This window comes from Podarcis liolepis, assembly GCF_965112155.1.
Source record: "Podarcis liolepis genome assembly, chromosome: 2".
NCBI classification, from domain to species: domain Eukaryota; kingdom Metazoa; phylum Chordata; class Lepidosauria; order Squamata; family Lacertidae; genus Podarcis; species Podarcis liolepis.
In genome coordinates, this window is record NC_139555.1 from 53,157,199 (window position 1) to 53,179,368 (window position 22,170).

General features: G+C 42.9%; 1 protein-coding gene across 9 annotated transcripts in view; it reads left to right on the plus strand.

The window, feature by feature from the left end:
- Positions 1-333: 333 nt before the first annotated feature.
- The window catches only part of SFXN1 (sideroflexin 1), a gene marked incomplete at its 3' end in the record, with an annotated part of 28,847 nt that continues 7,010 nt past the window's right edge, over positions 334-22,170 (plus strand). For 2 of the 9 annotated variants that reach the window (XM_083484076.1, XM_083484080.1), the window contains exons 1-9: positions 848-1,006; positions 7,357-7,533; positions 9,104-9,274; positions 10,073-10,171; positions 13,132-13,207; positions 14,506-14,591; positions 15,353-15,480; positions 15,903-15,952; positions 21,485-21,534. In XM_083484076.1, the coding sequence (XP_083340202.1) occupies positions 7,370-7,533; positions 9,104-9,274; positions 10,073-10,171; positions 13,132-13,207; positions 14,506-14,591; positions 15,353-15,480; positions 15,903-15,952; positions 21,485-21,534 (824 nt within the window). In that variant the 5' untranslated portion in view covers positions 848-1,006; positions 7,357-7,369. Of the gene's footprint in view, positions 445-696; positions 1,069-1,878; positions 2,014-5,146; positions 5,276-7,356; positions 7,534-9,103; positions 9,275-10,072; positions 10,172-13,131; positions 13,208-14,505; positions 14,592-15,352; positions 15,486-15,902; positions 15,953-17,744; positions 17,865-21,484; positions 21,535-22,170 lie in introns of those variants that run through there. The other 7 variants (XM_083484081.1, XM_083484079.1, XM_083484074.1 and 4 more) reach the window with 7 other exon arrangements.

Sequence of the window (22,170 nt, forward strand, 5' to 3'; positions counted from 1 at the left end):
CTATTCACTCCGTTGGCCTCAAATAGGATTGTGAAAATCAGCCCAATAATTTCTTATGTATCCCCTGTGAACAGAAGACACTCTGATTTATTTTTTTTAAGTGTAAAAAAGTTACAAATGACTACAATTGAAGTCATTTGTAACTTTTTACACTTAAAAGATGCCCTTGCCAGAAACAGCTTCCGGACGAAAACAGGAGCACTTCCCAACAGGAATTTAATCTGAAAACGAGCCATGACGGAGACATCTCAAACACTGGCAACATATTTGTCAGCGCATAGCTCAGTTGGTTAGACGTTATCGAGCATGGCGCTGGTAATGTCAAGGTTGCAGGTTCGATCCCCATATGGAACAGCTGAATATTCCTGAAATTGCAGGGAGTTGAGCTAGATGATCCTAAAGGTCCCTTCCAACTCCACAATCCCATGATTTACTGCTGGAAGGGTAAATCCGCGTTAAAAAGGAAAGAGAAAGCGGGCGGGGCACGTTGAGGCCCAAGCTGCCATGGAGAAGCCTGGCGATCCCCTACCCCACTCCAAACACCGGGCAGAGTGCTGCCCTCACATGTTTTTCTAAGAAGCCGGGCGCGGCGGGGGGGCTGATTCAGCTAAAATCCCGGTCGGGGGGTGGGGCTTGCGGGCTCCATTCCGCCCCTCCTCCCCACATGCGGAGCACCGCAGAGGCGGGCAAGGCTTCACCTTTCGGCTCTCCCTCGCGGCCCGGGTGCCTGGAGCGAGCGAAGGCAGCCCTCCGCCACGGCGCCGCCTCGCCGCCCTTCTCCTCCTCCCCTGGCGCGCCCTCCTCTTCCTTTCCCTTCCCTCCCGAGGGGGCGGTCCGGACGCTGCTCGCCCCTCCCACCCCGGCTTGGCCCGCTCTGCAGCCGCCGCCGCCGCCGCTCGCTCGCTGCCTCCTGAATTTCTTCCGGCGGGCTTTGGCGCGCCTATCGGACTGGAGCCGGCGCGGACGTGCGGGAGGCAGCCGTGGAGCGGGGCGCGCAGCGGGCGCCGTGAGTAACCCTGGGCAGCAACCAGAAGCACCTCTCTCTCCCCATCCCTGGCCGCTCGGGAGGTAGGCGCTCCTTCGACGGCGCTCCACCCAGCCAGCAGCCCCAAAGTGGGGGGTGACCCTCCTCGCTCTCCATTCCCCGGTGCAGGGAGGGAGGCCGGCTTGGCGCCCCGCAGCTACTGCGTCTCTGCAGATGACCGAGAGCTACGCCTCCCTTTCTCCCCGGTGCCCGTCTCTCGAGCGCGCTAGAGGCATCCTCTTCCCCCAGGGTGCATTTGCCTACGATAGTAGCCTCTCCCCCAAAATACAATACATAGGAGCCAAGGTCCCTTCGGCCTCCCAATAAAATATTTGAGTGCCCCCCCCCGGTTGATGGGCATTTCCACTCAAACGGTACGCGTGCGCCGTGTCTTGTGATCGATGATGCGGGGCGGGGCTTACCTGGGCCCCCCAATATTTTATTCAAGTTGGCACCCTTGATGCAATGTGGCATCGCAATGCCCGTTTAGTTAACCCACTTTTCCTGTCCTCCTGCATACCGTGTGCATCTATTCAGTGAGCTCAGCGACTAACCCAAAATGTCCCTTTCGGTTATGTGTGGGTTCCCAGTAGATGGATCTAAAAATATTGGTTTAGTTTTTTTAAAAAAAAGAATAAATAAGAGAAAGAGACGTTCGTTTGGGTACTGATCGCTTTCTCCCTTCTTCCAGCTGCCTGAATTTGTGTTAAATGGACCTCATAAATACTTTGAGAATGAGGTAGAGGGGGTTAAGGTGTGTGCGCTTTTCCAATTAATAATCTCCCACGGCCACGTTGTTAGGAAGGGAAAAGACGCGACCATTCTCCCCAGGAACCTCGTTTGCTGCAGTTGCATTAGGAAAAGAAAGGGTAAAGCCGTCGAGGAGGCTGTCCGGGCTCGGCTAAGAGAAATGTGTCACTGCGGAGAACAGGTTTTCGTGTGAACTTGCTGCGCTGGCGGGGACTGCTGTGAACCGCGAACATCTGGAGGTGACTTCAGCGCGGAATGATGAAATCTCCCGCTAAGTTACACACCAAAGATGGCTGCTTTGCTGCTGTGCAGGCTGCCTCGGCAGTGGGAATTATACGGGAGCTGTAGTTTTTGTTGCTAGGTTACGTGGGGACTTCTCCCACCCTCCAATAAATTGCATCTTGTAATATTGATGTTGCAGACCCTCTTCCTGACTTCTGTCTTCCTTTGCTTCGTAGGCTCCTCCTAGCGCACTGTGGGGAAGTGTATATTGCAGACAAAGCGGCTGGTGCAGATAAATGCCAGTGCAAACTGATTTTAAGTGAAAGTAACATTGGAGGGGCGGCCTGTTTGCCTTCCTAGCTTGATGGATGTGTTGCACCACTCCTCCTTCCCAGCCATCAGCTGGGCTGCCGGTTTTCTCAGACTGGAGCTGCAGGCAGGGCACAGTTTTGTCAAGTGAAGCAAATGAAGTCTGACACCCGTAGCCTCAAAGTTCTGAATGGCACCTTCTTTAGAAATGCCACGAGTTGATTTTCATTAGAAGCAGGGGAGGGGGAAACTAAAATTGCTCAGAGGAGGCAGGAACCTTGGTGGATTTGCTACCTGTCCCATTGCATGATGCTTGTTGTTCTTGAGCTATTCTGCGTAACCTTGCCAGTGTACCTGAACCCTCCTGCCGTGACAAGATGGCCAGAAAAGTAGTTGGCAGAAAGGGTATGAGTGTTTGTGTTGAATTTCATCACTTTAATTTTAGACTTGCTTGTTCCGCGTGGCTGTAGTGCGTTTCACTGATACCTTCAAGGTGGTTATTAACTCTTAGTAATTTGCTCTTTGGTTGGCATACTTGGAATAGCTTTTCACAGCAACTTGTTCAGGGGTGGGGACCCCCAGGGGGCAAAGTGCAGCCCTCCATGACTCTGACCACATACAGCCCCTGACAGATTAATCCTAAGGCAATATGGCCCTCAGCAGTAAAATGTTCTTTTACTTTTGTCCATGTGACTGTAGTTAAACTGTGGATGGGGCTAGGGAAGCGTTCTTATCAGTTATATGAGGTTAGGGACTTTACAGCTAAGTCTTGGCTGTGATTAATGTATCCTTGCACCCAAAAAAAATGAATGAGCAAGACTTCTTGGCTGCAAGCCACAAGAGAACTCTCAGAAAAGAGATAAGCTTTCTTCTTCTTCTAAGAATCCTTCAAGAAAGCTCTTAAATAACTGAGCTCATTTTGAATTGAACTAAGCAGAGTGTGCCCATTGCTTCTTGGAATCCTGCTCCTGCAGTGAATTTGTTAGATTGCTTTATGCAAACTACTAAATCCCCACCACTATATTTGTAAAAAAAATTGTTGGTGTTAATCTGTCTCAAAAGACAATGTCCTGCACCTGCAGGGGCTAAGTCAAACGGCTAGAGAATAGAAGGCTGTCATAGAATCATAGAGTTGGAATAGACCACAAGGGCCATCGAGTCCAACCCCCTGCCAAGCAGGAAACACCATCAGAGCACTCCTGACATATGGTTGTCAAGCCTCTGCTTAAAGACCTCCAAAGGAGGAGACTCCACCACACTCCTTGGCAGCAAATTCCACTGTCGAACAGCTCTTACTGTCAGGAAGTTCTTCCTAATGTTTAGGTGGAATCTTCTTTCTTGTAGTTTAGATCCATTGCTCCGTGTCCGCTTCTCTGGAGCAGCAGAAAACAACCTTTCTCCCTCCTCTATGTGACATCCTTTTATATATTTGAACATGGCTATCATATCACCCCTTAACCTCCTCTTCTCCAGGCTAAACATGCCCAGCTCCCTTAGCTGTTCCTCATAAGGCATTGTTTCCAGGCCTTTGACCATTTTGGTTGCCCTCCTCTAGACACGTTCCAGTTTGTCAGTGTCCTTCTTGAATTGTGGTGCCCAGAACTGGACACAGTACTCCAGGTGAGGTCTGACCAGAGCAGAATACAGTGGCACTATTACTTCCCTTGATCTAGATGCTATACTCCTATTGATGCAGCCCAGAATTACATTGGCTTTTTTAGCTGCCTCGTCACACTGTTGGCTCATGTCAAGTTTGTGGTCCTAGATACTTTTCACATGTACTGCTCTCAAGCCAGGTGTCACCCATCTTGTATTTGTGCCTCTCATTTTTTTTGCCCAAGTGCAATACTTTACATTTCTCCCTGTTAAAGTTCATCTTGTTTGCTTTGGCCCAGTTCTTTAATCTGTCAAGGTCGTTTTGAAGTGTGATCCTGTCCTCTGGGGTGTTAGCCACCCCTCCCAGTTTGGTGTCATCTGCAAATTTGATCAGGATGCCCTTGAGTCCATCATCCAAGTCGTTGATAAAGATGTTGAATAAGACCGGGCCCAAGAAAGAACCCTGTGGCACCCCACTAGTCACTCTTCTCCAGGATGAAGAGGAACCATTGATGAGCACCCTTTGGGTTCGGTCAGTCAGCCAGTTACAAATCCACTGAGTGGTAGCATAGTCAAGACCGCATTTTACCAGCTTCTTTACAAGAATATCATGGGGCACCTTGTCGAATGCCTTGCTGAAATCAAGGTAGGCTACATCCACTGCGTTCCCTTCATCTACCAGGCTTGTAATTCTGTCAAAAAACAAGATCAGGTTAGTCTGACATGACTTATTTTTCAGAAATCCATGCTGACTATTGGTGATCACAGCATTCCTTTCCAGGTGCTCACAGACTGTTTGCTTAATGATCTGCTCCAGAATCTTCCCTGGTATTTATGTCAGACTGACTGGGCGATAATTATTTGGGTCCTCTCTTTTCCCCTTTTTGAAAATAGGGACAACATTTGCCCTCCTCCAGTCTGCCGGGACTTTGCCTGTTCTCCAGGAATTCTCAAAGATGACTGCCAGTGGTTCTGAGATCACAGCATTTGCTGTGGCTTCAGAGGCTGGTAACTGGTAACTGCTGCTTTCCTTGTTGTTTTTTGTTGCATTGTGTAGGTAATCCTTACAATCTTATAAGACATGGATGGGGGTGGGGGCTGTGGTCCTTCAGATGTTATTTGACTGCCACTTCCATCATCCCTGACCATTGGCCATGCTGGCTGAGACTGTTGGAAGTTGGAGTCCAAGAACTTCTTGGCGGCCACAGGTTTTCCACCCCTTCTATAAAGTACATGAAGCATTTTGAAAAATGCAATTAACTACATCAGTGCTATTGTTTGGGTTTTGTGGATTATTTGGTCTTCTCGAGTCAGTGTCAGCTCTTGTGTCCTTCAGAAGCTGAATGGACATTTCATAAGCAAAACTCATTCCAGGCAAGCAATAAACATATATACCCAAAACACACTTTTCTGATTATAACACTCCAGTCTGAAAAATGTAGTTTAAACTAGAAGGATGTACGTAAATGTTTTCAGCTCTAATCATGAAATATATTGCTGCGGAAAATAATTCATTTCCATGTACCAGCTGTGTCTTGCAACCATATTATTCAATAGAAAGTTTTTGTTTTTAAAAGAGAACTAATTTTTGATTGCTACTGGAGTTTCATTGCAGGTACATTGTTGACCTTTAAACAAGGTCTAAAGTCTCCTTTTTTGCTGTTATATGTACTCTTTCATACTAAAAGCATTTGGCTGAACTTTGTTCAAGACTTGCATTTCATTTTGAAATTAGATTAGATTTTACACTTGTGTTACTGTTCTCCTACATTTTGTGTTGGTAAGACCCTGTAACCTTTCAAACATTCAGGCTATTCGCCAGCTCAAGTTTAACCAGCCAGTTTAACCCTGGCTACAACAAAATGCTTACACTGTACTGTTTCCCAAAGACTTTGCGGTTCTGGAACAGCCATTGAAATCCTATATGCCCTACCTTTTCCAAATGCAATACACAGGTATAGTTAATTCTGAGGTTCGCTTTCAATCTTGGAGATTGCAGCTGGAATCCAGAGAACTGCAAAGCTGCTTCCACATGTACACCAAGTGTGCTTATGAATAATCAGAAGGCTTCCCAAATATAACTGGGCTGTCTCACCACTATTAGAAGTATGTGAAGTAATACACATTACTATCTAAAGAGAGCTAGTTATTTACATCCAGAATCTAAACTTGCCTGATTGCATACTCTAGAGCAGCATTCAGTGGAGCATGAGCGGTTTCTGCTATCAGCAAAAAAATGCAATCCTTTGCACATGAGGAAGATTCCTAGGCATTCAAATTGTCTCTTTGGATCCCTACCTTGGGCAGTACATTGACCAGCTCCAGTGGTTTAAAGATGGGAAATGGTAGCTCACACTGTCTGTCAATTATGGCATAAGCAGTTGCGGTTTCAAAACAATAAGAAAGATAAGTTGGAGCCAAGTTCAGCAATGCAATTAAACTCTCTAGGGTAATTGGATTTATTTTTTTCTTGGAGTTTTTTTTTGGGGGGGGGGGTTAACTGAGTGAACATTGGCCAGTGGAGATCCTGTCCTATGATAAGGTTTCAGATTAGAAACTTCAGCAAGCCTTTCAGTTCATTTTGTTGTTTCTTTAAGTACTTTGTAAAAGATTCCCATTCTTCTTTAAAATCACAGTTGTCCTTGTCATGTAATTTATGTGTCAGTTTTGCCAGTTCCACATAGTCCATCAGTTTCCCTTGCCACTGATCTTTTGTGTACCCACTGGCATTTTTGATGCCGCCCCCCCAATGATGGAATGAGAGCTCAGCATATTGTTGTTGCAGGTGATAGAAGAATAAATGGCACCTGCTTTCATTTTTCATATCCATGTGCACATTGTATAGTATGCTGCTTCAGAGGTTACCTGCATTTTTAAGGCATGGGTGAGAAATAATGAGAAGTCTGTGAGATCTGTGTGCTGGATTAGTTTCTGATCCTATGGACAACATGCCCATAGTTATTTTGCTGCCTTCTGCTAACTGCATCTTTAAGATTATAAGGGGAAAGTAAAATCCAATACAGTCCTTAATGCATATATATCAAATAATTTTGTAAGCAGATGCACACACTGTTTCATCCTCAAGTGAGCTGCAGTAAACTTTTCTGCTGTTATGAATAGAAAATTAAATATGATGGGGAGCTTACAAAACAGACAAGGGCATTCAACAAAAGCTTTGTGGGACATCTTGACCTACTTTTAGCATGATCTCATGCAAGTTGCAAGCAGGGTTTTCTATTGAAAACTCTGGTCAAATATCCTCTTATTGGAGATGAAGCACAAGTGCTATTTCAGCATTTGACTGCATCACTGGGCTGAGTTTTCTTTATCTCTGATTTTCAACAAGAGTTCAGAGATCTGTGGCAGTGAACCAGAAATCTAAAGGGGTCCAGATAAACTCAGGAAGCCAAGAACTGTGAAACTGAAAACTGCTTCTTTCTCCGTTTCTTATTTAGTGTTCTTGAAAAAATGTCAGCCGATATACCATTCAACATCAATATCAAAGAGCCTCGCTGGGATCAAAGTACGTTTATTGGACGAGCGAGCCATTTCTTCACCGTCACTGATCCTAGGAATATTTTGTTGTCCAATGAGCAACTAGAAAAAGCAAGAAAAATTGTGCATGATTACAGGTAAATGTTTATTTTTTAAAAGCACCCTAATTTAATCTCAAGGTAGTTGAGAATACTCAAGGCATAATGTAAAAAGAGTAAAATAAAATAGCCACTTGCAGTAGAAAATGGTACCCAGGCCCCACTCTCTCCAAAAAAAGCAACTCTTGTAGTGTCTGGTCAAGAAGAGTCTCCAGCTTGAATCTCAGGAAGTCTTAAATGGGAAGAGAATCCCACAGTTGCGGAGCCAGCAAATACCCATTCCTCTTTAAGACACCCTCTTGCAAACATGGTGTACAGGTGTTATAATCAAAAGGGTGTTCTATACTGATGTTAGGGGGGAAATATGTACACAGTGTAAGAAGCAGCCTCTGTGATACGTGGGTGTGTGGATGTGGGTGTGGATTTATGCATTATGACCAGCCTTTTATTGTGCATTCATTATTTTGTGCTCATGCTATCGAGGCTGTCATATGCATTCCCACTTTCAAGCCTGTTTGTGCCTGAAAACACGTTGGGGTGGTGATTTTCAATCAGGTCATATCCTGTCACTGCCTGCTGAAATCCCATAACTTTATATACAAAAAAAATGTTCTGGTTTATTTCTGCCTTGCCTCTGTTGTGCTATAAACCCCTCCAGAGAGCAATACACTATTACTGTGTCAAGAATATGAGGCAGAACACCATAAACCACCAGTCCAGAGGCATCCATGTCATGAATTGTAACTGCTGATCAGAGCCGGCATACACCGTGTTCCAGGTGTTAGTTTGGTTTTTAGTGTGGTCAGATCATAGAATCAAAGAACGATAGAGTTGGAAGGGACCCTGAGGATCATCTAGTGAGTCCCAGCCTTTCTCAACCTGTGGGTCCCCAGATGTTGTTGAACTACAACTCCTATCACCCCTAGCTAGCAAGGCCAGAGCTCAGGGATGATGGTAGTTGTAGTCCAACAACATCTGGGGACCCACAGGTTGAGAACCGCTGAAAGTCCAACCCCCTGCAATGCAGGAATATGCAGCTGTCTCATACGGGGATCAAACCTGCAACCTTGGCATCATTAGCACCACACTCTAACCAGCTGAGCTATCCAGGCAGTGTGCCAAGAGCTACAATAAGTGGGGTGCTCCTAAACATGGTTGCTTGAGAGGAAAAAGCCTTCTGCAATGAACATTTAGGAATGAGGAATTAAACTTTGTTGTCAGTAGTGAGGAAGAAGGGAAGATGGGGTGGAATGTAAGGGACTGATAAAATATTTTGGAGTAGAATGCCAGAAGTCAATTTTGCAAACAAGCAGTGACTATTTTCTCCTTAGGCCTTGCCCTTTGATGCACAATTGCATGAACAAAATTCAGTGTGAGCCAGCTGCTTACATTGACCTACCTGCAGTACTCCTGTGACTATGCTGACATGAGAAAGAGAAGTTACGATGATGGAAAGGGACACAGAGGTTCTTATGCTAAGCTGCTGCACAGTGGTGTGTGCAGAGAAGATATGTGCCAATCTTTCATGTGAATAATTACTTAAGTTTTGGACCTATCTTAACGTCATATTTATAATTACATATTCACATATATTTCCATCTGCCCCAAGACAAGGAATTCCATGCCCTGGATTAACAGAAGATGAACTATGGAGGGCAAAATATATCTACGATTCAGCCTTCCATCCAGATACTGGGGAAAAGATGGTTTTAATTGGCCGCATGTCTGCTCAGGTGCCCATGAACATGACCATTACTGGCTGCATGATGACCTTTTATAGGTAAGTAATGCATGATAGTACATGAGTAAAATAAATATGCAATTGAGAAATCCATTTTGAAGGCCATAGTCCTGTTGACACTGGTTGTAACAACTTTGTGTACTCTAAAGGGTTTTAGTGCTGCTGCAGCCCAAGTGAATGATGTTGTATACTTTGAATGTTTCAAAAAAACAGTTAAAATGAACATTTTTTGTTTCCTCTGCTCCCTTATATTTTTCACATATTGGTTTGGTTATTTATTTTCCTTCAAAAGAAAACAAAGTGGAGAAAATTCAGTCTGAGAACTCTTGAACTTCAGTATGCGAGATACTGATGGAAAGATGAAGTATCAAATTTCCCTTTAACCATGATTATCGCTATCTTCCCACTTGAATTATAGTAGCTGGCTTTTTTGTCAAGTCTTACAGGATAAAAACCACCTGATATTAAATTTACATTTTAATAATCTATGTGACTCTCTAAATCTGAGCTGGAAATGTTTGTCAAGTAACGTAGCTCTGTACCTGGGGAAAGCACTTCAAGTTTTACATTATTGTAACTGAACAGCTACATCTAATAGAATCTTAACTTATTTCAGTACTCAAACTGGAACAGATTCCTCAAGAAGACCTGTGCATTTCTACATTTCATGTAGGAAAGCTATCATTTTGCGAAGAAACAGTTCAAAAGACTGATTTGGCTGATCCTTTACAGAATAATCTTTGGGGGGATTGTGATGAAGAATAATCAGTCCAACAACATTTGATTGACTTAATCTCATCACTTTGAATAAAATTGATGGTACTTTTTGTTTTTAAGAACTACTCCAGCAGTGGTCTTCTGGCAGTGGATTAACCAGTCGTTCAATGCCATCGTAAATTACACCAACAGGAGTGGAGATGCTCCCATTACTGTCAGGTAAGATATTTAAGCCACACCAGGCAGAAAATTCAAAAATCTTGAATTACAATATCTGCTCTAGTTTAGACCTAAATTCAGTGCTATGGTGTGAACAGCCTGAGAAAATGCTTTAATATTTTGCACACGTAATCTCTATGAGTTAAAATTATGCTCTAATTAGCATAATGTGATATGTAGGCAGTGTTATCTTTGATGAAAGCCAAAATAGCTCACAAGACAGATGGAGTGACCAGTCACTAAAGCAGGGGTGGCTAACTTGTTTTGCCAACCCCCCCCCCCCCGAAAAGAAGCCTCATTCACCCTTGGCCACGTGCCAGCAGTATGTGCACCAGTCCACATTCTCACATGCACACACACAGTCCAACATGTTTGAAAGCACACACTCTCCCTACTCGCCTTATCTGTGATCACCAGAGGGGGTGTGGTCATCTCCCTCTCTGCGCTCCTAAAATGATCAGTCTGATGACTGGGGAGGAGACTGCTTGCATCTCCCTCACAGTGATGGGCTCTGCCCATCCCAGCACTGGGTCTATGTTAGTGCTTCCCCCCACTTTTAATAGCAGCCATCAAATTGATGGGGCCTTGCACAATCAGAAAAAAATGGTTAGCGCCCCAAACCGTGGGGGCTAGTTGTCCCTGCCCGAAATCATCTTCCCTAAAGCTTGGGATGAGGGTGGTAATTGGTTGTGGAGCCGGCAGTAAGGTTTAGTTTTTGAGCCGCAGCCAGGCCCTGCATATTTGAAACAGCCCTGTATTCTGCCCTGCTCTGAGGAATTCATGCCCAAGGCAAGAGAGGTCCCTTGCTTCTTCTGAATGGCTTCCAGCAGCTGTAATAATAATGGATCCCAGATTGCTTAGTTTGGATTATTATTAAATTTGCAATGTGGTTTTTCATAGACTGGCTTGACGTGACGACATGTAAGCACAAGGTAAACTATAATGGGGAAATCGAAGTGATGCTAATTTAATAACATTAATATGTAACATGCATATAGCGAGCATTCCAAGCACTTCACGTACACCGCCTCAGTAATATATGTGAGATATTACTAGATGCATGACTGCCTAGTTACTTCTGTCTGGTACTAAAAACAAGTTATTTGCATGTAGATAATCACCCAAGGTCATATCTGCATAATTTGAATGACTAAATTAGGCTACTAATGCATTCTAGAAATCTACTATGGATTGCAGCTGGTATGGGATCAGAGCATTTCAAACAGGCATGTGTGCTTCACTTCTATAGTCCATGAAGTTTTCTGGTTCTGGTGGGGTCTTTTAAATGTCTTGAGAATTATTCATCTGGCCGAGCACATCTGGGAAACATTGAGGTAGAAGACCAAAAGATGTTGCCCAGATGTGACAAGAGCAGAGCAAAGGTGATGTTCTTGAATGTAGGAGCAGAACTGCCAGTAGGAGACAGGTGGTCAGTACAGCCACTCAGTGTCGCTTGACATCCTAAGCCTGCACACTCAGAGGGTGTGTGTGTGAGAGAGAGAGAGAGAGAGAGAGAGACAGACAGACAGACAGACAGACAGATATACCATAATTACATGCTCGGAAGTCTTTGCATCAGAGCTGAGGAACCTGAAGCCCTCTACATGTTGTTAGACTGTGGTTTCCTTTGTCTCTGATCCTTGGCCATGCTGGCTAGAGCTGGTGGGAGTCCAGCGATATCCGGGGGCCCTGAGGTTCCCCACCGCTGCTCTTTATCCTTCCAGTTACTTTTGGTATAACCAGTTTCTGACCGGTATCAGAGTGTAAAGGCACACAGCGAAGCAACTTTTTTGAAGCTAAGCACCTCTGGGTCTGGTCACTGCCTGGGTGGGAGAGCATTTGAGAGCCTTGTGTATGTGGTGCTGAGCTGGATATAAATGTAAGAAATGAAGCGAATTACTTCCCAAGATATTCTGAGGTGATCTATCTGCCTCTGGTGAAGATGGCTCAAGGTTACTCAGTCTCCTTGGCAGCTTATGATGGCATTAGACCTAATTGGGGTGGGGGACCTTGTTTGGGGGCCGAGATGATGAACGTTGGTAGACTCTTGTTAAGGGTCCAGCTCCAAAATTAGTGCCTTGAGGACCCATTGTATCTTTTCTCCTTCATGAAAAAGGACAGTCTGTCCATGCACCTAGATCCTCCTGCTCTCTGATAAATGGACTGGCATAGTTCACCATATAGTAGAGTTGGCAGAGGAAATAGCTGCAAAAAGAAAGCCATGGCTCATTCTGCAGAGGAAGAGTCTACAAGTATATCTGAAGCCACAACCCACTAGATATTCTATCATGCTTCCAAACATAGTGAACTGTCAAACGTATGAGGCAGCTTTATATTGTTAGCCCATTAGCCTGTCTAACCTATTATCATATGGCATGACTGACAGTGGGTCTCCGAGTGAGATCTTTTAAATGGAATATACCAAGGACTAAGATTAGGATGCATTGCATACAAAAACCACATGCTCTACCACTCAGCTATAAGATCTCAGAGCTCAGTCTAAGCACGATGCTTCCACTGAGTCCTTCATCAGAGTACAGGTGTACACCACCCAACTGTCAGTTCGGTAGCAAAGAACATAGAAGTCCTGCTGGATGGGGTCAGAGGCCAGCATCCTGCCATCAGAGTGGCTAACCAGATGCCTATGGGAAGCCAGAAGCTGGAACCTGAGGGCAATAGCACTCCTCACATGCGACTGGCATTCTGAGGCATACTGCCTCCCAACTGTGGATATAGAATATATAGATCGCTTAGGAGTCAGCCACTTAGCATCATAAGAGGGAAAGGGGAAAGTTTGTAACCCTACTAGATGCCCTGACATTATATTCCGGTGCAGTTTTGTCTTTCAGCCAGGAGAACATGTTACAGTACCATGCTAGTTGCGCCTACATAATTGGAACATGTGCGATGTAACATATACGACTATTGTGCACACACAAACGTTCTTATTTTTGTTTTAGCCAGCTGGGAACAGCCTATGTTTCTGCCACCACAGGTGCTGTTGCAACTGCTCTAGGACTTAATGCACTAACAAAGGTATTTAATCATTTCCTCCGTTTTGCTTTGAGAAAGAGTTTTGATTGTTGTGGAAACTTTTAGTTAATGATTTCCACACGCACAAGGAGTAACAAGGGCTTTTGTGGCACCTTAAAAGCCAGTGCATTTATTGTGACATGACCTTGCACATTCAGGAGCCCACTTAATCTTTTCATCTGTGGGTTTATCAGTCTCTTGTGAATGAATCCTGTTTGCTTCAGTTCAGTACTGATTCATTTTTATAGCTTTGAATATGTCAGCACACAGAAATTAGATGTCAGGGGAAAGTGTTCTAGCCTAGCATTTTCTGGAACTTCCAGCTTGCTTTGTACCACAATATTTTTATATGGAAGAGTATTCAGTTATGTGAGCTCAGGCTTGGATTTACCACCTCACTGAAAATATAGTCTCAGTTTCTAGGGCGAGGTCTCTTGCAACTGATACTCAGATAAGGTGCTGTTTCCGATTCTTGCATTAAATCCACTTTAGATTTCTTTATAAATAGTTTATACTGCTTGTATAATAAAAATCTAAGCAGTTTACATAAAAACAATGAAACAACATTAACTCATACAAATATAATAATATTACATTTTCCTAAAAGCTAGATAAAAGCAAAATGGGATTGTATATCACAAATAAAAACTGAGCGATGTGCAGAACAAAACAAAAATAAAGCTTTGGTATACATTTTAAAGAGGTGTTTAAAGGTCATTTTTATCTCCAACCCCAAAACATTTAACATGTGCATATCTTCACTGTCCATGTTGTGCATCTGATGAAGTAGGATCTTGCCTGGGAAAGCTTCTGCTGCAATAAATCTTCAAGAAACCATGAGACACCCTGCTGTGTTTGCTGACATACTCTAAGATAGCTACACCTCAAAAAGCTTTCTCAGAATGACTGCAACCATTTTTCAAAGAGAAAGATAGAGGGGTTGTTTTTAATAAAAAAAAAAAAAAAAAGATCATATAGCTTCCCTAAATGGCATTTCATCAAAAAATTAACCTGATTTCTGGGAGTGATTATAACCCAGTATTTCTGTTCTAAAATATTTTTATGTCACTGTAATACAGTTGAGAAACCACTCTCATTTTTTAAAAGGTACAATCTATACCAGTGTTCTCAAAAGATTCTAGCTTCAGGCACATATATTCTCTGATGTGTTGGTATAGATTATTAAGATCAGCTTTTCACAAAATAGTAGCACCCCACAAGACTTAAGATAATATTTTAGAGTGGCTGAGGATTGGTGAGGTTTGTCCATCTTCAGGTGACTCTTACTTCTTTTTTCACAGCATGTCTCACCTCTTATAGGACGTTTTGTTCCTTTTGCTGCTGTAGCTGCTGCTAACTGCATAAATATCCCATTAATGAGGCAAAGGTAAGATAAAAATCTAGCATGTGCCACAGAGCACCTCTTGGCTTAGGAGGGATGCTGCAAAATTTGTTCTAAGCCAGACTCTGAAAATAAATTCAGAGGCTCATTAAAGCCCATTTCAAAGCTGGCACAAGCTTTAAATGGTCCTGAATTCTTCTCCAGCTTTGACTGAAATTGGATGTGACTCCTGCAGAGGAAGCCACTTTCAGGAAGCCACACCTACCCACCCCACACCTGATGTCATGACAGCAGGTGTGGAGCAGGTAAGGGAAAAGACTTCAAAGGAGAAATTGAGAGCTTAAAACTCCTAAGTTGTTCCTTGAATCCAGGAAGGTAAGTTCCTACCCACACCACAGCTGATGAGTGGATCAGAGTGTGCCTTCAACACTCACACTTTGGCCAGGCAGGGGTGGGGGAGATAGAGATCTGGCCCGCCAGCCAGCAAAGATTCCCTACCCTGTGCTAAACCAACCCATGGCTTAGCTTTCAGTGGTGCAGCAGGAGGAGGACTGGGAGAGGAGCACAGTGGCCACAATCCAATCTCTAGCATTTGCACAAAGCCATAGCATTGCTTGAGCATCATGTGCAAACCAGCTCCTATGAATGTAATGAAAAACAAAGCAGGGCCGTTGTTGAAGTTTACAAATGATTAACAAATGTTCTGGAACGTAACTTGAGGAACATAAACAATTTGAGCATACCCTTAAAGAGTAACCTTTCGCAATTGTTCAGCTTTTTTCTTTTCTTTTTTTAAAACCCAACAGGGAACTAAAGTATGGTATTCCCATTACAGACGAAAATGGAAACCGATTGGGTGAATCGTCCAAAGCTGCCCAACAGGCCATTGTGCAGGTGGTTATCTCACGGATCCTTATGGCTGCTCCTGGCATGGGTTAGTTCACCTTCAGCTAAGCATAAGTAGTGATTGAAATCATGCTCTTCTAAGAACTTTGGCTTCAGCACATTAGATTCGAACAGCTAATGGCTCACGCATAAAAGATACTGTAGAGAAACATGGCAGAGTTTTATTTATTTTTACAATGTATCTGCAATGCACTGTTGATATTGTAGCCATTGCTCTAGCTGACCATATTATTAAAATCTTTTTTAAATTAATTATATCTATTGTGAAACTTCATGTATTTATAGCCCTTTTTCATCTCCATACATTGCTAATTTATTTATGCATATTAATAGAGTGCCTCAGGAAAGCCATACACTACCAGTAAACTCATTGAGGTATACCTGTTATTAGAAACTGCTCTGTATACATTGTTTGCTAAGGTTTAAGCATTTCATTCTTTGTTTTTGTAGCCATTCCCCCGTTCATAATGAATTCTTTGGAAAAGAAGGCATTTTTAAAGGTAAGCCTAAGCTCCTGAAGATATATTAATTTCCTTCTTACAGCCAGTACAATTAAGAGATCAGTTTTAATGAAATAGCCGTTCACAGAGCAATAAAAAGTAAAAGAGAAAACCTGCTGTTATTCCCTGTTCTGCTCTAGGGAACATTTTTGTTGGTGAATAAAACAAGGGGTGGGGGGGGGATGTGAAAGCTCTTCATTCCATTGTGCAAATTAGATCCACACCGTTGCTTTCATAAATTGTAACAAGGAGATATATGTTGATTAAAGCGTTTATGCTAAAAGTCAGGGTTATTTTCAGATGCATGACATCCCCTGCAAGGACCTAATTCGAAGCTGATGTACATGAAGTATGCTGTCACAGGGAAGCTGCTTTAAGTTAAAATTGATCCGTATGGCAACGGCTGTCATGCATAAATCGAGTACTGCGTGGCAGCTCCCTACATAGTCAGATGACTTTTTCCATCCTGCTGCAAATTTGCTTATTTGAGAGGTTTGTGGTGGCCTGGAGTCACCTGCCTGAAATACAGTATGCCTCTGAATACCACTTGCTGGGAATCAATGATGGGCAGATGCTCCTGCGCTCATGTCCAACTTGCAGGCTTTCCACAGGCATCTGGTTGGCCACTGTGAGAACAGGATGCTGGCCTAGATGGGCCTGATCCACCAGGGCTCTTCTTGGATTTTTGTGCATATAAGTGGCTTGAAGTGGCAACAGGGAGTGATTGTTAAAGTGGCCTCCATGCTTCTTATGCTCTTGCTGATGGACTAAACATCAAGAATATTACCAGCACCACACATTGTTGCCAACCTATGCAATTCCACGAGAAGCAGCTCTTTTCATGTAACATTCTGTATGTCGGGGAATTCAGTGTCATTGTAAGATATTAATCTCACCTAGGGCAAGCACAGGGCTTCTGCTGACAGGGTTCAAGAGTGAATCCCTCCCATAATTTTTTTCTTGCAACATTGAAGTGAGAATAATTTTCTTGGGACATAGTTCATTAAATATCAGTTATGCTATATAGGCCATCATTATCCCCACTGACAGATAGCTGCTTGCCTGAGGTTACCTAGTGACTTAGAAAGAGTTTGCTCCAAGTCTCCTAGATTGATATGAAGTGTTAGCTGAAATAGGTTATGTGGAATTCAATGCATCATGTTCGAAGAGTCAGTCAGTCACTTATATTTATTTGCTAAAATCCACTGGACTTCACGAATGTATTAAGGTACATTCTAGCACACGTAGCCCCCAGCACACTGGGCGCTGTGTTGCACAATGAAATGTTGTCTAATCCTCTGGGCTGCTAAAGCAAACATGGAAACATAATTCTAGTTACAGGTAGGTAGCCGTGTTGGTCTGCCGTAGTCGAAACAAAATAAAAAAATTCCTTGGATCTGAAGAAGTGTGCATGCACATGAAAGCTCATACCAGTAACAAACTTAGTTGGTCTCTAAAGTGCTACTGGAAGGATTTATTTATTTTTTTGATGGAAACATAATGTGTAAGTGTATTTATCCCAATCCATCAGCAAATATGAAATATTCTCTGTAGAATTCCAGTGGGGGACTTGAATACGTTAGAAGAAGCAGGGATGTTTGCTTAAGCATATTACACATTTTGGAGTTAACATTGTTTGCATTTGACTGTGACAAGTTACGTGATGAGCATTTCTGTTGGTTCAGTTATATTTCTTGCAGTGGCTAATGAAAAGAGAATGCCATATGTCAAGCAAAGTCTCCATTGGCGTGTATGTAGTTTAATCAACATGAAGATGTTGTAATTTTTTCAGATCAGCACATCTGAAAGAGCCCTTCAGTGACTGTTCAGTGTTCTTTGACACCACCATGACTCCCTTTATGTTTTCCTGCTCCTCCCCGCCCCCTCTCTGCCTCCTGGACTGTGAGCTCAGGTGAATCATTGCTCTACAGCTAGTTAATTATAAGACTTGCTATTGATCAGCCCTGGATCCATTGAGCAATGAACTGCACTTCTTTTTTAAATAAAACAAGCAGCTTTGGCATGTCAGCTTAAAGTTCATTTCTTATACTACTCTGACACCATCTACAACCTGCTTTATTAATGCATACAGGCTTTAGCATTTCCCCACCATTCCAGGTAATAGCTCTTGTTCACTCAGCCTAAGGAAAAAAATCTTTACTTTAAAGGTTCAGACAAAGAGAAGGAAAAGAGGGATTGTGTGAAGGTCTTCATTTCTTTGAATCCTGCCACAGAAACATTGCCTTCCTTTCTAATAATAATAATAGTAATTTATTATTTATACCCCATCCATCTGGCTGAATTTCCCCAGCCACTCTGGCCGGCTCCCCACAGAATATTAAAAACACAGTAAAACTTCAAACATTAAAAGCTTCCCTAAACAGGGCTGCCTTCAGATGTCTTCTAAAAGTCAGATAGTTGTTTATTTCCTTGACATCTGATGGGAGGGCGTTCCACAGGGCAGGTGCCACTACCAAGAAGGCCCTCTGCCTGGTTCCCTGCAACCTCACTTCTCGCAGTGAGGGAACTGCCAAAAGGCCCTTGGAGCTGGACCTAAGTGTCCGGGTTGGATGATGGGGATGGAGACGCTCCTTCAGGTATACTACGCCGAGGCCATTTAGGGCTTTAAAGGTCAGCACCAACCCTTTGAATTGTGCTCGGAAACGTACTGGGAGCCAATATAGGTCTTTCAAGACCGGTGTTATATGTTTCTAGCTCCAGGTGGCTGTCCTTCTAGCTGTTCTTCACTACATAATGCCTTAAATATAACTGCAGTGAATCTTGCTGAGTCATGGAAATGGCTGAAACTTTCCAAATGTGACTCCCCAAATAAAAGCAGACAGTTCACCTGAGAGCAGTGGTGAATATGGAGCACAAGAAGTTGGCTGCAGCATAGTAAAAAGAAATGACAGCAGCCCCAAACATGCCAGGCATTTTAATCACTGGGAGTTCGAGAAAAATACGTGATTTTAATTTGAGCAGCAGCCTGGCAGCACTTGCTTTTGTCCTCAGCTGGGGAACAGAGGAAGGAACAAGCAGAAAAGCCATTTCATGCTGGCTTTATCTCATTAAAGGTAGTAATAGGAGGTGGGGCCATAGTTCAGCTGCAGCGTGTCTGTTTTCATGAAGAATGTCCCAGATTCAATCTCCAGCAAACTGACACTGAAAGAGACTACTGTCTGGAGTCCATGAAAGTTACTACCAATCAGCATAGGCAGTGTGATCCAACTTGCTAAAAGACAGGTGCCAATGTTCCTGGTTAGACCTGAGTCTTAAGACAGAGTAATTTTGGCCCCATTTACAGCACCCATGCAGATGCTCCAGTTCTCACAGTTGTGGGAAGCTAAGTGCTACAAGCTCACCAAATTTGAGAAAAGGTTTCCGGCTAGTACAAGCCGGCCCCATGCAACTGAGAAATACATTTAAACATCCATGTGTCTGTTGCGCATCAGTGGCTCCTCTTGTTCCCACATATAGGAATGTTTTTGTGTGCCTGCTCTATCTGAAAACGGTAGCTGACTTGAATGGTGCTATGAGCCCCAATGCAAATGCTTAGAAAAGGAGACTGCCTGCTATTGTTTCTCATGATTCTGTGTAACAACAAACTTAAAACAAACTTTAGAATGCCCTTGTGTTCAAGAGGCACCCCTACACAAAACTCTTCATCCTACAAAAAACGAAATATTTCCAAACAACAGCTTTGAGAATTACAATGTCATCTTGCATTCGGTGTTAGAACATCTCCAGTGCAGAGTTCTATCCTCTGCCCTTTTGTTATGATTCCATTGGGTGGCATCTGTTGGTGTCTGGCTGATCATAAACTGTGGCACAATATGAAGTAAATAGGAGTCCTTTGGCTGGCTGGAGTTCTGCCATCTGCTCAGTTTCCAGAGAGGTGCATCATTACATGCCACACCATCCTTGAAGTTTAAAGCTGCCATTTGTTCCTTGACTACCTGATTCACAGGCAGCTACTTTGTGGCTTTGGATTCCTGCAGTGCAGAGAAAGCCCCAGTAACCTTAGTTGTCCACATCTGTGGGTGTGATACATTTAGGCATTGTTAAAGATCCTTGACTATGTCTAATCTGGGAACTGATGAGCAGTTCAATATAGTCACTCCAATCCTAAAGGCTTGTTCATCTACATTAGTTCCCTAGGAGTAAGCCCCAGTGAACATAGTGGGTCTTACTTCTGAGTAAATATGCACAGAATATTTTCCCTGCCTCTTTACCTCATATCTAAAGCACAAAATCTATAGCTCCACATTTGCTGCTTATTTCCAACTATTTAACACTTCATTCTGATCCTTAATACAATAGCAGTTTATGGAATGCTTTTTACTTGAAAATCATAATTGCACACATCCATTGTAATTCTAACCAATTAACTATTTTACTTTTAATCTTCATCCTGTTTATGATACCATATATGAAAATGAATGATTGTTTTTAGTAACAGAAGCAAATTCAATATAGAAGAGGCTTGCTGTGGTTTGGTTTCATTAGCATTTACTTTCTGGTAGAAGTCTTAACACAGCATCTTTATAATATCCCTTAAATGATTAATTGTTGCAAGACTAGTTTTGCTTGATGATGTGACAATAAACTGTACATAGGATTTGTATGCTGTGAAACAATGCATTGGTTTTTTTTAGATGTTATAATAATTCCCAAAGAATAGCTGTTCCTTACTGACACAGGAACAACAGCTGGTAATGGGAAAAGGGGAGGCTTGTCTATCAGTTTTTATGAAGTTTAAAAAAAAAAAATTCCCAAAGTGAGGGTAGGGGTAGGATTGTATTACTCTTGCTTATAGAGAAATACCCCAGAATGCAACCCCTGCCCCAATTTCTCTTTAAGTGGCACTTGCAATTCTTTAAAAAAGAAATTCGGTGCAACTTTAAAATATACATTGGAATTAATCCTTTTGCATTATTCAACAAATGCAATATGGGATCACCTGTTGTAGAAAGTCCTAACATTGCTCACATTGTCTGACTGATTCGTCAGTACTTCCTGATGTGTGTATTTTTACTACAACTATATATATACCTCTAAAGCACCCATCCCAGGGTTTTAATGGATAACAGCAATGAACATTTTCAAAACCTGAAGGCCCGAGCCTTTTCCCCTATAGCAATGGCAGTGCTTTCAGTGGAATTTTACAAAAGTAATTCATCTAATTGCAGGAAAGGACTGTTTTCATCCCTTAAACACTCTGTGTGTCTGATATTATAATACTGCCCTACTTTTAGAAATCTGTCCTGCTGCTAAGAACACATGGACAAATCAGCAGAGTCGGGGTGTGCGGGTGGCTATTGACCTTGGAGGCTATAACACCTCACTCTAAGGCTGGGAATGTTTGCAGAACCCATAGTAGTTAGGTGTGTGTTCAAGCACGCCTTCTCCATTTTGCATAAATTTTCAGAGTCCATGTGCTTTGAAAAGGTTTGGACCCAAGAATGTGAATAGTACATATGTGGTGAGAGGAAATATCTCATTTCATCATGTAACATTTCTTTTAAAACGCAGAGGTTTCCATGGATGAGTGCCCCCATTCAAGTGGGTTTAGTTGGCTTCTGGTGAGTAAAAAAAATAAATAAAAATGAATTCATGGGGATATGGTTGTGGTTATCATAACAATGTTTCCTTCTGTGAAAGATGCTGATTTTGAACCCTAGGTGGGGAATTGCACATTGCGCTTCATGTGTGCAGTGTGGCTGTGTATCTTGTGTTTTCTTTCATTCCAGCAATGGTGGAAGGGGCAATTGCTATTGAGATCACAACATGTGGAAAGAATAGGATTGTCCTTTCCCTCTCCACCTATGAGCCCATCCAAAAACAACCTGCCAGGTCCAGCTGTAATCAATTAAAGAAAAGCTAGTGGCTTCACAGAGGCATCTGATATTGATGTCTTTGAGGACCAAATGCTGGACTAGATGGGCTTTTGATCTGGTTCAGCAGAGACAATCCCTGCATGCTACACATTAAGCATAAGGTGTAGTTTTGACTTTGGCACAATGAGGCCATCAAAGCCTCTCTTTAAGACTAAGGCAAATAACTTGGAGAAAGTGCTATGATAACCTTTTCCCAAAGCAGCTACTGGGGGAGCAATGCAAACAAAAGCAGACCTTGAGCCTCTGGAATAGGCTGACTTTGTCTTGGTTGGGGAAGATACAGAGCAAACCAAAGGGGAGGAACAGGGGGCCATATAAGCC